Source organism: Triticum urartu, chromosome 5A, assembly GCF_056163025.1.
Source record: "Triticum urartu cultivar PI428250 chromosome 5A, HENAU_Tu73, whole genome shotgun sequence".
NCBI classification, from domain to species: Eukaryota; Viridiplantae; Streptophyta; class Magnoliopsida; order Poales; family Poaceae; genus Triticum; species Triticum urartu.
The window spans coordinates 275,381,583-275,396,494 of record NC_141877.1 but is presented as its reverse complement, the minus strand read 5'-3'; the positions used below and the strand labels follow the sequence as shown (position 1 = coordinate 275,396,494).

The window sequence follows — 14,912 nt, the reverse complement described above, 5'->3', positions numbered from 1 at the left end:
CAGTGGAGACGCATGAAGTCCTGCAATAGCTGGTTGACATCACCATGCTCTACGTCTTTGATCCAAGTGGAGTTGTGTAGCGCTTCATAGACTGTCCTGTTCTTGCGCCGGGAGTGGTGGAACAGTTTTGGGTAGCTCTGAGCAAGGGTTTTGGGTCCTAGCCAAGTTGATTTTCAGAAAATCGTTGTCTTGCCATCACCAACTGTAACCGTTGTTGCTGCAGCAAATAATGCTATGTCATCTTCATCGCATGGCGGTGGTGTGCCTACCCATGGTCTGTCCGGGTCCTTCCATGCAATCCATAGCCATCAGAGTCAGAGGGCTCGGCTGAAACTTTGCAGGTCAAGGATTTCGAGCCCCCCCCCTCCCTCTCTGTTGGGGCACACACCGTTGGCCAGTTAACCTTGCAGTTGGCCCTGTTATCTCCTCCTCTTGCTTGCAAAGGAATCTTCTCCTGCACTTGTCAATCTCCTTCAGCAGCTTTTGTGGCACCCGCGGTACTGAAAGAGCGAAAGTGGGCATCGGGCTGAGCACGCTTCGGACCAGCACTCTTCTGTTGGCAAAAGGGAGAAGCCGGCCCTTCCATCCCGCTAGTTTGGCCCTAATTCTATCGATGAGGAATTGCAGATGCACTATCCTAAGCCGCGTAGTCGTCAAGGGAAGGCCTAAATATTTTATGAGGAAGGAGGTAATGGATCCGCCAAAACTACCAAGGATCTCAGAGAGATCAATGTTCTCGCACCTGGTCGGTGTTGTTGATTTTGCCGGGTTGACATGCAGGCCCGTGGCGTTTCCGAACTCACTTAGGATCTCCATGATGGTGTCTATTTCATGTCGGTCCGGGTTTGCGAAGATGACCGCGTCGTCCGTGTAGAGGCTGACTCTGAGCTTGATCTCACGGCCTGGCAATGGTGCAATCGGGTCTTGCTCTACCGCCGCCTTCAGCACTCTATGTAGAGGGTCGATGGCCAGGATAAATAAGAGCGGCAAGAGAGGGTCACCCTGCCGCAGCCCTTTGCAATGTCTAATCCTTGGCCCCGGAGTGCCATTGAGAAGGAAGGTCTACGAGGAGGTGGAGAGGAGGAGAGCAATCCAGTCTCGCCATCGCGAGCTAAAACCTAGTTGTTGAAGCAGCTCTAGCAGATATTCCCAAGAAACATTATTGAAAGCCTTTGAGATGTCTAACCTGAGGAGCAGGGTCGGCGTCTTCTTTGCATGAAGGGACTTGACGCAGTTTTACACGTAGAGGAAACTGTCATGGATGCATTTGGTTCGAAGGAACGCCGTCTGCGCCTGGGAGATCAAGTTTTGGATCACCGTTGCTAAAGGAGGGAGAGCACTTTCGAGATCAATTTGGCTATGGTGTGTATCAGACTAATGGGCCTATAGTCTGTGATTGTGGTTGCATCGTCTTTCTTTGGAAGGAGAACTACGACAGCTGTGTTGAGCATCTGGAAATTGCCCCCAACGAGATGGTAGAACTGGTGGAAGGCCACCATGATATCCCCTTTTAGGGTTTGCCAACAGGTTCTGAAGAAAACGCCGGAGAAGCCGTCTGGGCCAGGGGATTTTTCCGCCGGCGATTGCTTGATTGCTTGCCACACTTCCTGCTCAGTGAAAGGGTTGTCGAGCCCGCCACCTTGTACCCTTGGCATGTCGATGTAGCTCCAATCTATTGTGCTGGCTCGGCCCTGTCTAGTTCATAAAGATCGGTCGAAGTGGTTGTGGACTAGTTCCTATTTTGCATCATGTGTTGTGGCAACTCCAGCCGGTCCTTGCAGCGAGTGCATTAAACTTTTCCTGTGCCTGGCATTGATCTTGGCCTGGAAGAAAGCCGTTTGGGCATCGCCCGCTCGCAGCCAGGTTATCCTAGACGCCTGGCGCTTCAGAGCCCTTCCCACTGCCGCTAGCCCTAGGATACGCAGCTTCAGAAGTTTTCGCAGATGGAATTCTCCCTCTATGAGGGGCTAACATTCTTGTGCAATGTCCATGCGGAGAACAACCATCATGGCAAGCTGTTGTTGTAGTTTTGCGTCACTAAACAGCGATCTACTCCAGATTTTTAGGTCTCTAGCCACCCAATGCATCTTGATGTTCAGGCGAGCAAAAGCACAAATGGTTGGGGCGGGACGCTGCCATGCTCTCTCTACAGTCTCGTGAAAACGAGGAAACCTTGGCCAGAAAGATTCAAAACGAAAATGCGGCACCTGGCGAGGGGCTGCAGCTGCCGCGAGGAGCAGCGGGCAGTGATCCGAGCATGAGATGGATGTCGTGTGCAGCATGAAATCTAGGAACATGCCCTCCCATTCCACCGTGCAGAAGAACTTATCTATGCTCGCAAGAGTTGGGCCCTCGCGTTCGCTACTCCATGTGAAACGTCTATTTTTGCATTTAATCTCTCGCAGACCACCGACGTCGATTGCCGCCCTAAATTTTCCCATGATCCTCCTATTTATGTTGCTATTGTTCTTGTCGCGGGCCTCGTAGATAATGTTGAAATCTCCATTGGGGAGCCAGGGCTTGCCCTGAGGAGGGGCGATTCTCACCAATTCTGCCAAGAAACTATCTTTTCGCGCCCCCTCACATGGACCATAGACCGTTGTCAGCCAAAAACCAGACCCTGGGGAGAGGATTGACACTTTGGCCGTGATGGAGAACTCGCCAATCGCATGAGACTGGATGCAGACTGAGGTCGAATCCCAGAAGATGGCAGCGCCTCCTCTTGTGCCATTTGCTAGCAAGACGATGCAGTCGTCAAGTCTTTGCCCCCCCCCTATTTCCCTAGCGATCGCGGCCGTCCACTCTTCTAGTTTGGTCTCCTAAATGCAAAGAATGGCGAGGTGATGCGTGTTTGCAGTGTCGTGTACTACAGAGCGCCGGACGAGGTTGTTTAGGCCCCGGACGTTCCAGCTCATGATCAAGCAGTTTGTGCTACTCATTTGGAGCCTAGTTTATCCTCTTGGGGCAGGCCATGGAACGAGCCAGGCATGGACGACGACGACTATGATTTATTGAAAACAAAGACAGGTACACAATCCCTCCATCCGGGGGTTACCGGCTGCCACCAATAGGCCCAAAACCCCGCCGGCAAACAGCTAGCAACCGTGCCCAACTACTGCTACAACTCGCGAGCCCTAAGGCTGACATACTACAACCTAACTTCACCCAGCCCATGGCTGGTCGTCGTCGACTACAGTAGTGAACTAACATGGGGAAACTGGGCGGCCGGAGGCCTCTCCATCAGGGCCTAGCAGGCCAGCAGCTGCCTTGAGGGCATGGGCCTCCAGGCGGGTCAGCCGCGCGATCGCTGCGATGTCATCGTCCGTCAGAGGCTCGTCAAAACGGCGGATGAGCGCCTCTGCCGCAGCCACCGTCATCTTCTCCTTCGGTCCCAGGATCCCGAGGCCATGCACGAGGCGGAAAGTGGCCCTTTGCGCGTGGGGCACCGTCGACGGGTTACTTGCTTGACGAGCGCTGGCCCTGACAGGAACAATGATCGCTCTGGTCTTGGGGGAGCTTTGTCTCTGGCTGGAGGCTTGCCGACCACCGGAGTAGGCACGCTAGTGAAGAAAGGGAGGGCTGGCGGTCGGGGCACCCCTCGTCCTCCGTCTCCTCCAAGCTGCAGCTCGGTCACTTGCCTGGTCACGCCCCAGCTGGAGCGCGTGTGAGGTCGTGGTGGTGGGGGTGTGGCGTGCCAGGGACAGCGCCGGCCCCATGTCCAGAGACGCCCGCTGGCGCCATCTTCCTTAGTGAAGCTGAGCGGCTTGTTCAACTTGGCCGCGATCACCTCATCAAGCCCCGAAGCCATGGCGTCAGGCCGCTTGGGCGGGGTCAGCTGCTTCTTGGCTCCTTCAAAGAATTCGGGCACTGGGTCGTCCGCCGGGGCTGAGGAGGATGTAGCAATGCATATTCATCTTACATTTCCATCTAAATGGCACATGTGGTTAAATTAAACAAAACGGGAAATATAGACGACCCAAGAAAGCCGCACATGTGCGTGAGTCGGCGAGGACCCGCAGTGGCGACTGGCGATTACCAAGAAGGCAAAGGCCAGGTAAATGCGCCGCGCGCCTGGGTGTGCAGCGAGCGGCCAGCCATACGTAAGGTTGTGCCTAAGTGCATGCAGTCCGAGCAAACTGTTGTTTTTTGAGACAATGGGCAGCAGCCTCTCATTCATTCCTTAATTGTCCAGTACACATAGTTGCCCTGATAATCTCAGGAGGCTCATCTAACCAAGAGGATCCATGGTCATGTTCTGCCGACCTGGCCAGAACATGGGCTGCCTCATTACATACTCGACTAACATACTTAAAGGTACATGATACAAACTTTTTGGCTCTCAGTTTAATATCATGAACAATGGCACCTGTCGAAGTCCTATCCTGCCCCTGCTGTTGCAGCTTATTAACAAGTGAGAGACAATCAGACGCAATTTGAAATGACTGAACTCCTATGCTTTCGGCAAGCTTGAGCGCCTGAAGAATGGCTACTGCTTCAGCAACTTCAGGACATTGCACATGATCAACAGAGCCTCGACAAGCAGCCTGCATAACCCCTAGATGATTACGCATGATAACACCATACCCAGCTTTTGAAGTACTGGAGAAGATCGCAGCGTCTACGTTGATCAACATTAGTCCCTCTGGTGGCGGAGTCCATTTCTTGACTGACTTCAAGGCCTCACGCCTACTGACGCCTTCAGATCTGACATTGTTCAACAAGATAAAATCAATGTAAGCTTTAATCTGTCCGGAAACACGCAGGGGATGAGGTAAGGCCTCACCATTTCGGCACGAATTCCTATTGTCCCAAATGTGCCATAAAGCTACTGCAAATATCATGGAGTGGATCTCCGAGGCTTCAGATATCCAATCCAACACCCATTGCCTGATATGAGAAAAGTTTTTTAGATTCAGGCAGATACCATACTCCTTTTTTAGGTCCTTCCAAATTTCTTTAACATATTCGCAGTGAAGAAAACAATGTTCAACATTCTCCATGCGGTTACAAAAATAGCAGCCATACCTTGTTGGAATCGACCGCACCTGGAGTTGAGTTCCCGTGGGTAGACAGTTGTGGGATATCCTCCATAATACAACCTTCATTTTGTTTGGGCAGTTGATCGCCCATAATTTCTTCCAGGCTATCTCCATAATTCTTTGTTTTGAAGATGCTCCCTTGCCGTCAAAACTTTGAGTTTTCCAGAACAATTGTGATCTGGCTAGATTAAGCAGACCTGACAGAGTATATCCCATTTTTTGTGTACGGCTAAGAGGGAAAATCATTGCAGCCTTCAGAGCTTATGGGAATGCTGAGGATCTTCTTTGATATTTCTTCTAAAAAGAATTCTCTTACTGAATTTGTGTTCCAATGTTTCCCATTCTCCTCCATTAGAGCATTAACCGTTTGGTTGTCAGAAAATGCATGAGAAGTATTTAAAGTGCCAGGAGTCACCTACGGTATCCAAGTATCTCTAAGGATTTTAATGGTCTTTCCGTTCCCAACTCTCCACATGATACCTTGCTGCAGGAGTTTTTTACCATGCATAATACTACGCCAGGTATATGATGGTGATCTTGGGCACCGAGCCGACCAGAAATCCCCGTCTAGCAAGTAGCGTCCCTTCATCACCCGTGCACACAGCGACTGAGGCTCCGTTAGTAGGCGTCAACCTTGTTTTCCGAGCATAGCTTGGTTAAAGATTGCCATGTCACGAAAGCCCATGCCTCCCAAATATTTTGGGGTGGATAACCAATCCCATGATCTCCAATGAACCTTCTTCTTCCCATTTTCCATTCCCCACCAGAAGTTGCATATAGGCTTCTTCAATTTGTTGCACACTCCCATGGGAATCTGAAAGCAGCTCATCTCATATGTGAGAATCGCTTGAGCTACTGCTTTTAAGAGGACTTCTTTCCCAGCCCTGGATAGAGGCCGATCACTCCAACCATTTAGTTGTTTCCAAAGCCGACCAGTGAGAAAGTTAAAGCTATTCGATGGGGAACGTCCCACCCACATCGGCATGCCAAGATAAGTGTCCTGCAGTTTATCATCTTGTATCCCAACATTTTGTTTTATTCTATCTTTCACTAATTCCTCACAGTGAGGGCCAAAGAATATGGACGACTTTTGCATGTTGATTCTCTGCCCAGAACCATCACAATAGATATGTAATACAGATTTAAGCGCATTAACACTTTTATCGTCTCCCTGATGAAGAACACGCTGTCATCGGCAAATAGGAGATGTGAAATAGAAGGGCATGTTTTCCCATTGCGAATACCTTTCAACTCCCCTGATTCTTCTTTTTCCGAGTCGCAGAAACCTTCTGGAATGTCATGGCCCATAAGAAATCCTTTTACAGCAGCACATATGTCTTCTTCCAGTAGGTCCCAATGTTTTTGATAAAAGAGTGCCGGGAAACCATCAGGCCCTAGGGCCTTAGTAGGTCCCATTTGGAAAAGAGCAGCCTTGATTTCATCATTTGTGTACTCTCGACATAGGGCTTCATTCATTTGTTCAGTAACTTTCTTTGGTATAGCTTCAAGTACTGCATCAATTGAAACTGAGGGTTCAGAGGTGAAAAGTGAGGTATAGAAATCATATACCATGCCTTTGATGCCCTCAGAGTATTCACATCTAGATCCATCAACTTTACGAAGAAATTTGATTCTGTTATTTCTTCTTGCTGAAGCTCGAGCATGGAAGAAAGAGGTATTACGGTCTCCTTCCCTGAGCCATTCTACCCTTGACCGTTGTCTAGCCATGATCTCTTCTCTTTCAAACAACTCACTCAGTCTCTTCTCTATATTTCTTTCTTCGTCTGAGTTGTTGCACACAATATTATTTCTACGGATACTAGTTAGCCTTTTCTCTAGTTTCCTTATCTCCTTTTTAATTGAGCCAAAAGAGACTCTGCTCCACTCTTGCAAGCTGCATGACAATTTATTAAGAGCAGACCATGTGTTATCTATAGAAGTAATGCCTCCTTTGTGCACCTTCCAATATTCCTCAATCATATGATCATAATCAGAGGCTCTCATCCATGCTGCTTCAAACTTGAAGGACTGTTGGATTGGTTCATTGCGGACCTTTTCATCTCTTCTCGCTATTGTCACCAAAATGGCATAATGATCCGAAGTGGTGGTGATGATGTTCTCTACTGTGCAATCGTCAAAAATCTGCATGAAATCCCCATTGGCAACAACCCTATCCAATCTGACCCTGATATTACGTTTGCCCTCTTGTCTATTCAGCAAACTGTTGTCGTGATCAAGGGGTGGTTACCAGAATTGTCACGTATTCATGCTTAGACACCTTGAATAATAGAACGGATCTGAACTGACCAGTGTTGCTAACTATTACTACATAATGACCGCTAAGATATATGAGTAATGGAACTTATCATCGTTGGTAAATATACAAGGCAATTACAAACGCGATAGTTCCATCCGACCAGGGTCGCGACAATAAGTTGGTGGCATGCGCGCGCACGACCCTCGGCACGACCCAGCCACGCGGATGGTTTGTTATCCCCACTCAGGTACGTCGACCTGTTTCTTTCACAGAGAGAGGGAGAACAGACAGTCACATAGGGCAATATGTCATGGTGCAATGCATCGAGGGTGGCTTCTCCACAAGGAGCCCGACAGCAAGCCTACAAGGGAGCCCAGAAGGCCCAACAAGGAGCCGGCAACAGAAGAAAGCCCGGGGAATCAGATAGATGCCTAAGGATCATCTTGGACCCTAGTTTAAGATGCCAGCGGACAAGATTGAATCTCCCTCTTTGTAAAAACCTAGCCCTTATTGTGCATATAAGAGAACGGCTCTCAAGTAGATCTAGACTCCCAGTAGCATGTAATCCCTCGCACGAGGTATATCCGCCATGAATACAAACATAAAACATGATGTAGGGTATTAGTCCTCATCGAAGGCTCAAACCTAGGTAAACTATGCGTGCGGGCTCGGTTCTAGTACTAACAACCTTCCGCTCCGTCAGTTGGCATGCCTGGCACGGGCTTCGCTATTTGGAGAATAGACCGAGATCGAAGATCTGTGTATGCCCAACGACTTCATGCCACACGAGGCCATGGACTGCCCCAACCACCGACCGGGCCGCCATCCGCCAGATCCAATCGAGCCTCAATCTACCGCCATAGCCGCCGCGGTGCACCCCACCATGTGGCTGCGTGCCACGCCGCCTAATACCCCAGGAGCCATTGCCAAAGGAACCTTAGGAGGCAAGATGCCCACACTCTCTGCCGGCAGCAAGGAGGGACAGGAGGGCTACCAGCGGCTAGGGTCCCCTCCCCATCACCCACAGAAGAAGGGAATGAGAGCCATTTTCAAAAGAAACACCTGCAAGTGTTTGGTTCGATGAAAATCTCCAGGCTTTATTGTCCAGTTATTGCTAGCTAATAAGGCTCTATCTGAATTGGGGAAAAAAACATCTCTGCATTTCAATTTGACACTAGGCAAACACGATAGGCAGATGTCATCGAATGCTGACGGTTTGTGTTACAACTGCATTAGCTTCTAGTCTATGTTTTCAGTGCTACTCGAAATAATTAAGTCACGGAGCTTGCTGCCCTGTACATGTTTCTACTACAGTCCTAATGTTGTGAGGTACAACATGCAGCATACAAGCTACAAGCCTGAAAATGACCAGGTTGTCAGTAGATCTGAAAATGATCAGGTCGTTGGCTATTGGCATAGAAGCTTGACCCAGAGAGCTACTGACATGGCACTAGGTTGCCATCTGTATGTACATCACAGCAACCCCCCTGGAACATTCGCTCTCGGGTCTCTCTTCTGAATTGATTGGCCATTGATAACCCGGAGCAAGAAACAAAGAATTCTTCCCACGTATATGAATGGTACTTGCCACCATGCTTCAGGTCTTCTTCAGCTAATGCACGAGGGGTGATCCACCATTTCAGAGGGCGGCTGATCTTGCTGCCGAGGTGTGCCAACTTCCAAGAAATCCTCCGCGTTGATGTCGATTCCTTCCCACTCCACATCTGCTGTATTCAAGTTAAGGAGTCCAATGGTTTCACATCATAACATGGTATGCTATACTACAGCATAAGCACATCACAGGTTATATAGACTGTTAGAAAAAGGATACGTGCTGTCTTCCACATGTCAGTAATGCTAACCCCTGTGTCTGATAAGAGCCAGTAATCCGCATCAGTCTGCACAAAAAAATGGTTCTTGTTTTATGCAGTGCTTATCCAGGAAATTTTAGCTAACGATGGCAATAGTAGGGTATGGGTGGGTACAACCTCCTTCTGCCCAAAGCCATACCCACATAAACCTTCTATACCCACTCACTTCAATACCCATGGGGCACAAATTGGCACCCATGCCTATAACTATCGGGTATCCTATACCCAATGAGTATCCAGTGGGTACAGTATATAGCATTTGCATTCAAAGTAAGGTCGGGAAATGAGTCTATAATTCAAGTGATGATGGGTAGTCTAGCACTGGCGTGACCTCCGGGGTATCCATTGGGTTACACATGGGTGCAATTTTATACCCATGCTCTACCCATATATTTTATGGGTATGGATACCCATTACCCATGGGTGCAAAGTTTCACCCATGCCCACTGTTTTCAGTTAGGGTACCCATACCCATGGGCAAAACTGCCATCCTATTTCCAAATGAGCTCAACTGTGATATAAAAGATGCATCCATAGCAGATAAAAGTGCATTCTTTACTTTCTTTAGAACTAATTTGGGTATTCCTAATATTGGTCACGAGATGCTCCTCTCTCCATGTGCAATTGAATCTCGCAGTTTATCAGTTTTTCAGGGTTAATCTTACAATTATCAAAGAACAGGTGGTAGAATGAAAGAATAAGTAGCAGGACTTACAAAACACTAAGCAGAACAGAAAATACCAGAGCTAATTGTATAGGACAAGAATGACATAGTGAAGAGGAAGTAGTGAAGTTGAGCATTTGGTGCAAACACGTATTACTATAGTTAGAATAGGTTGTGGCCAAATTTACTTTTAGATAAATATGCTGCAAAAATTTATTGCATGGAAGTGAACTTACATCAAGTTCAGAAGGGACAATCTTCATCATCCCTCCAATATCCTGTGTAGTAGGAGCGTCAGGGGGCATTATCAGCCCTTGTTGAACATTCTCCATCTCCACATCTTTGTTAGATCCTGTAGCGAGTGGTGTCCTAGGATTCTCTAGATAATTCATGCTTATTGTTTGTGCAGGCCTTGGAGGAGTCTCCATGCCACTCATCTCCTCAAATTGACTTAAAAGAAATAGATAATGATATTAATATTCGCATCAAGTTAGAGCTCTAGATTCTGAAGTTTTGATGCTAGGGATGTTGAATGGGCATATACCTAACTAGGTACACATCTATCGGACCCATAGTGCTTCTTAGAACAATCCTATATCTCCTTTGAGGATAATCATTCACCTGCATGGGAACCGAAGATGCCGTCATTAACAAAATGTAGTATTCATCTAAGTCCTAAAGGTGACAAACATATTGTTAATACTCACCTCATCAGGATCTGGGACTTCAAGCGTTGTACCATGAGGTGCTTTTATTGCGATTAGTGTCTGATTCTGCAAATTAAAGCACAGTACTTTTAATTTACTTGATTTATAGAGATGATACCGGTCATTTAACAAGTATTGCTAGAGATCAAAAGGTACCTGAAAGCATGGCAAAGACTTGATATCATCTTCTGTGACATACAGCCATCTGTGGGAAACGAGGTGAAAGAATAGATTATAGACTTGCATTAAAGTCCTAAAAGTCTTAAGTAACTATACGACAAACATAAATACTCTTTTAGGGAGGAAAGGTGGGCCACTTACTTTTGGTTATTTTCGTCTTCAGTGAGCTCTCTTAACTTGTCTCGCATTTCACTGGAAGAAACAATCAAGTTAGTGAAAGAATAATAACATCAGGAACTTAAGTAACTCGTCGCCAACCTTATTTGTCCGTCTAAGCTATGCTCTTGCAGTGTGAGGGCTTCAATATCTCCCTGCAGATGACAGATATAAAGAATCATAATTTTTGAGAGCTGAGGAACTAAAGAATCTCCTTGTCCACAAATCATGTTGCATGTGAAGCAACATTTGTCATAACTAAAACGGCACAAAGCATGATACCTGTAAAATGGACATATCATCGCTAACTTCACCTGGTCGAGAGTCATCGATTCCTCTGCAAAAGAGCATACATAATGTAAGTGATGACCACAAAATACAAGTAATAGATATGGACACAGGATAACTTACTTCCAACGAATGTTGTTCTTAAGCTTCTTTTCTATCAGCCCTATTCCTTCGAGGACATTAGTAATGTCATATATACGTCTTTTTTGTACCTGCACAAAGGCAGCACATTTACATGACTAACACTAGAAAGGATCTCTTGAAACAAGAGAAGCAAACTACCAACCTCTAGCGTTTCTGCAGCATTATTCAAATCAACCATGCCACCAGGTGCACCCTTTAGCAAGTTCAGGAACTTTTTTGTCAATAACCCTAAATGGACAACATCAATAAATGATGATCAGCTAACAAGCTACTGATAAAATACCAGTCCAGAAAAACAATAGTCCAAAATTGAATGTTCCATCTAACCTAGGGAGCTATCATAACGGCAGCCACCAACAGGAGTAGCTGGATTGCCCGGAGAACCTAGAAATAGTATTAACATGAGCGACTTGGTCAAAGATGAATATGATTCATGGCTGACTGAATCCACATCACTCACCGGAAAACAAAGGGGTCTGAGGACAAGATTTCTGGCCTTTTGCAGCTTTAGGCTTGGCGGACATTTTAGAACCTTTTCCCGAAGGTGGTGTAGGAATTGGACTGTTTGCTGCATTAGCATATCCAGGGCTCATCATCCAATCATTTGATTCAGCTACCTCATTGTCTTCTCTGTTGTGTTTCCGCTTTAACTACAAAATGAAACACTGTTATTAGATTTATGAGAAAAGCACGCATTGCATCAAAAGCGTTAATGAAAACTGAATGTTGGTTAACAGGTGTTCTCCAAGCTTTCTGCAACTACTACAAGAATGCGGCGTCGATAAAGCATGTAAGGTTCAAGAGAATCGGCCAAGGGGGAAGAGAGCCATAAGCGAATAGGGTTCTGGAACAAAATATTTATAAAGTGTAACTGTTAGTAATGGATCCTAGGGAAGTTAGTGGAATATGATTTGACAGTTTTATAGCCTGGATTTGCACTTGTTAATCAATAAATTAAAAAAGACTCCGTATAAATAGGCAAGTCATAACAACTGTCATGAAACAGTAACGGGTTTTTTCAGTAAGAAGAAAGTGTTTTTGTTAAGTGTATATTATCTCTGTAGCTCTTTCAGTAAATTAAAATGTTCTGCCTGTTTTCACACAGTGTGGGGAATTTAGCTAAAAGATGAAACTCATAACATAGTCTGCACTTCAATTATGAGAGTTGTGGAGAATGTCTTAGCTTTGGGGTTTTCAAGCCAGCACAACATGTCACACAATCTAATAGCTTGAGCCACTATAAGTTGCAAGGAGCAGAATGGAGTAAGTCGCCAATTGAGAGCAGCGGGGAACATTATATGCTTTGTAGGAGGATGGCGCATATGAAAGTGTGACTAGGTAGAAATCAAGTTAAGAAACATGGGCCTTCCCATAAAATCGTATCGATTTCCACATAGTATTTAGTTCGTTCAGATTCCATCTTAGACACTCTTCTAGAAATAGCGGAACGCGTCGTAAATAAATGCTTTGTTGGACTGCGCCACAACCCACCGGGTAGCAAAAATTCAGCAATTTCGCCTCCAACACATCCAAAGACAACCATTCCCCTCCACCCCAGCTTGGCCGTTCCCAAATCTACAGTGACATGCTCCAGCATTGCTACGCTCGATCTACTGCGGCGGCTCAGATGAGCTCCCCTCGTGGCGAGCGGGACCGGTTGCGTCCTAAGAAGCGTCCAACTGAAGAACCGAAACAGTGAATCTATCGAGAAAGCTCCTTGACAAGCCCACCCCAACTCACTGGCGTCCTGAGGACGACGGCCTCCGTCATCTCGGCGGTGCCGCCGCCGTCGGCCGGGCCGAAATGGTGGTACTCGCCAGGCGGCGACCCGAACGGCTGGTAACGCTGCAGCAGCACGCGCGCCGCGCCCTCGCTGCTGGTCCCGCCGGCGGCGGCCGCCATGGTGATCCGAGGCGCGGCGCGGCGCGGCGCGACGGATGGATCGGGCCGGGCGCGGGGCGGGGCGCTTAGGGTTTGGATCTGAGGATTTTTGGCGGCAGAGGGGGAGAAAACGAGGGAAAGGAAGGGTGGAGGGGGGAGGAAGGGAGGGAAAATCGTGGTTTCGGTAGTGGAGGATGAAAGTTATGGCCTCGGACAGATGATGGGGGTACTGTTTTTGAGGACTGGGACGGGAAATGTAAGCGGTCATTCTTTTTTACATCTTCTTACGAGTGTTCGATTTATGATCACTCGAATGAAATAAGCCTTTGGCTTCTTCACTGGGAGAAGTGTGAGCATCGAACAAGACTGACTAGCGGTGTACTGGTACAACAGGAAAACGAACACATTCTTGACACGTCATGTGGCCTGGTGATTCTAATGTATCATGGGAGATAAAAGTGAAACGTGGCAGCAGGGAAAACGTCTCTGTTGAAAAAAATTAAAGCAAGGAAAACGCCCAACTGTGCGGGGCCCGGGTTCCGTGGAGAGATGCGCGCGCTTTTATTTTCCCGCCGCGCCGCTTGTGGCCTCCCCCTGACACGTGGGTCAACCGCCAGCTTGAGCGCGCGCTGGCTCTGGTTTTTGGCGCGGAGACTCCTGATTGGTTCAAGCCGGCGCGCCCAGGCTTAAATGAATGCGCTCGACATGCGACATGCTTTAGGACATCTCTGGACCGCAAATTTGCTCAGGTATCTATTCACGGTCAGGGATTAGCCCGCATATGGTCGGAGATCATTTCGCATATATTTCAAGCCGCATTTAAACTAGACGAAGTACTTCATGTAGACCGGTCAATGTTCATCAAAATTCGGATAAAAAATAGCACAAAGTATCCATAAATGGCATACAAATAAGTCTAATATAACAATGCCTCAAATTCGACGAGATAAACCGGATGTCCAACAAGTTTTTCATCAACGCATCATGTCGTCCCACACATACTGCCCCTTCAACTTCAACCAACATTGTGTGTATGTAAATGATCGTCCCTTTGTCATGTGGTACGTCACAACAACGCGTGTGGGCTACATAATATGTAGACCAACATTGAGTGAATGGATGATTTAAACAAGTCGGGCAAGAAGAATCAAAATTTACGATCTCCTCATGTGCCGCTTGCACTGGCCACCTTGCCTCCAGCTGACCAACCACACAACAAAACTTGATGACGCTGGTCTCGATAGCGTAAGCGATACGATAACGACCTCACATTGCGTTGTTGGATGATGCGCATGTCGTAGGGCGCATTATGTTTTCGTGTGTGAAAAAATTCTTGCACTTGCTACCAGAAAGTCCCATGTCTGCTCCTGCCTATGAAATCCACGGATATGGTCAACCACGCATCGCACAACAGCTCATCCTCCGTGGTCGAGTACCCCCCCCCCTCCCCCATTGTTCGAACTCTGAAAAACGACATGGCATCTGAAATTAAGCTAACTAGCATTTAGCCGAACACCTGCTGGGCGTGGTGTCCGTCATGGAGGTCGTCGACAGGGGAGCAGAGTGTACCTGGTTACAAACGGCTCAAGGGTGGACGATGCCGTCGTAAAGGCAAGTGGGTGTGTTGGTGCTGGTTGCGAACGTCTGGCAATGTATTTGTGACGACTGGAGAGGTACAGTGATGGCGGCAGAGGTGGAGGGTGCGAATGCAAAGCAAAGGGGGGA

General features: G+C 47.4%; 1 protein-coding gene and 1 pseudogene across 1 annotated transcript; both read right to left on the bottom strand.

The window, feature by feature from the left end:
* Nucleotides 1-3,203: 3,203 nt before the first annotated feature.
* LOC147971047 (uncharacterized) lies at nt 3,204-6,808 on the bottom strand (annotated as a pseudogene).
* A 1,626-nt stretch (nt 6,809-8,434) lies between these two features.
* Nucleotides 8,435-13,401, bottom strand: LOC125508309 (transcription factor E2FA). The gene is made up of 14 exons (XM_048672968.2): nt 13,047-13,401; nt 11,767-11,956; nt 11,634-11,690; nt 11,449-11,534; nt 11,286-11,374; nt 11,157-11,211; nt 10,977-11,029; nt 10,860-10,910; nt 10,695-10,743; nt 10,539-10,604; nt 10,376-10,452; nt 10,068-10,281; nt 9,128-9,194; nt 8,435-9,023 (listed from the first exon to the last, which is right to left on the bottom strand). Exons 1-14 carry the CDS (start codon nt 13,206-13,208, stop codon nt 8,905-8,907), a joined length of 1,335 nt encoding a protein of 444 aa, XP_048528925.1. The 5' UTR covers nt 13,209-13,401; the 3' UTR covers nt 8,435-8,904.
* Between the last annotated feature and the right edge of the window lie 1,511 nt (nt 13,402-14,912).